The sequence below is a fragment of the Aspergillus caelatus genome, assembly GCF_009193585.1.
Source record: "Aspergillus caelatus strain CBS 763.97 unplaced genomic scaffold BDV27scaffold_700, whole genome shotgun sequence".
NCBI lineage: Eukaryota > Fungi > Ascomycota > Eurotiomycetes > Eurotiales > Aspergillaceae > Aspergillus > Aspergillus caelatus.
In genome coordinates this window covers 1-1,293 of record NW_022475963.1, presented here as the reverse complement: position 1 = coordinate 1,293, position 1,293 = coordinate 1, and the positions used below count along the sequence as shown (strand labels likewise).

Sequence of the window (1,293 nt, the reverse complement as noted above, 5' to 3'; positions counted from 1 at the left end):
ACCCTACACATATATATACCAAACCAGCGCCAAGAAAAAAAAAAGAAAAAAAAAAAAAAAACCAAAGCCGCAAAATAAGCGCGCGGCTAAGCCCAAAGTTTCCGCTCCGACAGCATTTCCCCGAAAAGGGCTGTCCAGAGTCACATCGATTCCTCCTCCGTCACCACCTCCGTCCCTCCAACCCCGAACGCCATGCGGTCCCTCTCGCCCGTCCTCGCCTCCCTGGCGAACGTATTCAAGATCCCTATCTCCCAGACATCAACACGGCCGTCCGTGACCCGCATGTGCAATGAGACCCTGCTGAAGAAATCGACCAGCGGCCCCGTCACCTCCGCCATCCAGGCTCCGGCCGCCAGATCATTCTCGACTACCAACGCCTTGCTCAAGAGGAAGGGTAATGGCCCTCGTGGAGATCGTCGAGTTAGTATGTATATCCCTATCATTGGTCTTCTTCAATTGGCATGTTGGAAGTTGTTTTGTTGGGTTATGACATTGGGATTCACTCGCAAAAGGACAAAGTAAAAAGTCTAACTAGGTCATTATAGCTATGATCCGTTATTTCCTTCACCACCCCAAGACGCCTCGTCCCCTTCGTTTCTCTCGTACTCGTTATCTCCGCCATTGGACCATCCACCGTGCCTGGCAACTGTTCCAGGCGCAGCAGCGCCGCTCCGAGCAGCTGGAGCTTCAGCGCCAGTGGCAGGCGATGAATGCGGCGTGTGAGGAGCTCCGGACGGGAGCCGGAGATGGAGGCAAGCTGTTCCGGAAGTCGATGAACAAGCGCGGTGTGTTTAGGGATCTGTTCCCGATTGAGTATGGACGGTTGCAGACTGAAGCGCCGAGTCAGGAGGGCTGGAACCATGAGTGGAAGAGGATGGAGAAGAAATGAACTTAAAGGGGTCAGTGTGCGTTGATTATTCCAGAGGGAAGGAGATCTATGCTGGGCTTTGATATCTCTTGTTTACTCGATCTATTGCGGGGGTATGAAGAGATTCTTGTTGGCATGTACTGTACCATAACATCGTTCAATATCTGTTATTTCTTTGACATTACGCATTTGTTGTATAGAGACGCTCGGAAATCGTCGGTTAATTATCGATTGGTATCTAGCGCATGAGCTGGGCAGGGAGGTAGCGTAAGAGTCGAGAGTTGTTAGAAACATATATTGCAGTTGGCAGCTATTGGTAGTATCAAGATGGCTGACAGTAAAGCAGGAAATATCAATCGCTAAAGATAGAGAATGAGCTAGGCAGACAGTGAGAAGACATAGAGAAGAAGAGAAGAAAAAAAAAA

General features: G+C 49.8%; 1 protein-coding gene across 1 annotated transcript; it reads left to right on the top strand.

The window, feature by feature from the left end:
• Positions 1-97: 97 nt before the first annotated feature.
• On the top strand, positions 98-930 carry BDV27DRAFT_105294 (mitochondrial 54S ribosomal protein mL40). The gene is made up of 2 exons (XM_032064378.1): positions 98-424; positions 546-930. Exons 1-2 carry the CDS (start codon positions 193-195, stop codon positions 887-889), a joined length of 576 nt encoding a protein of 191 aa, XP_031920148.1. The 5' UTR covers positions 98-192; the 3' UTR covers positions 890-930.
• The last annotated feature ends 363 nt before the right edge of the window (positions 931-1,293 follow it).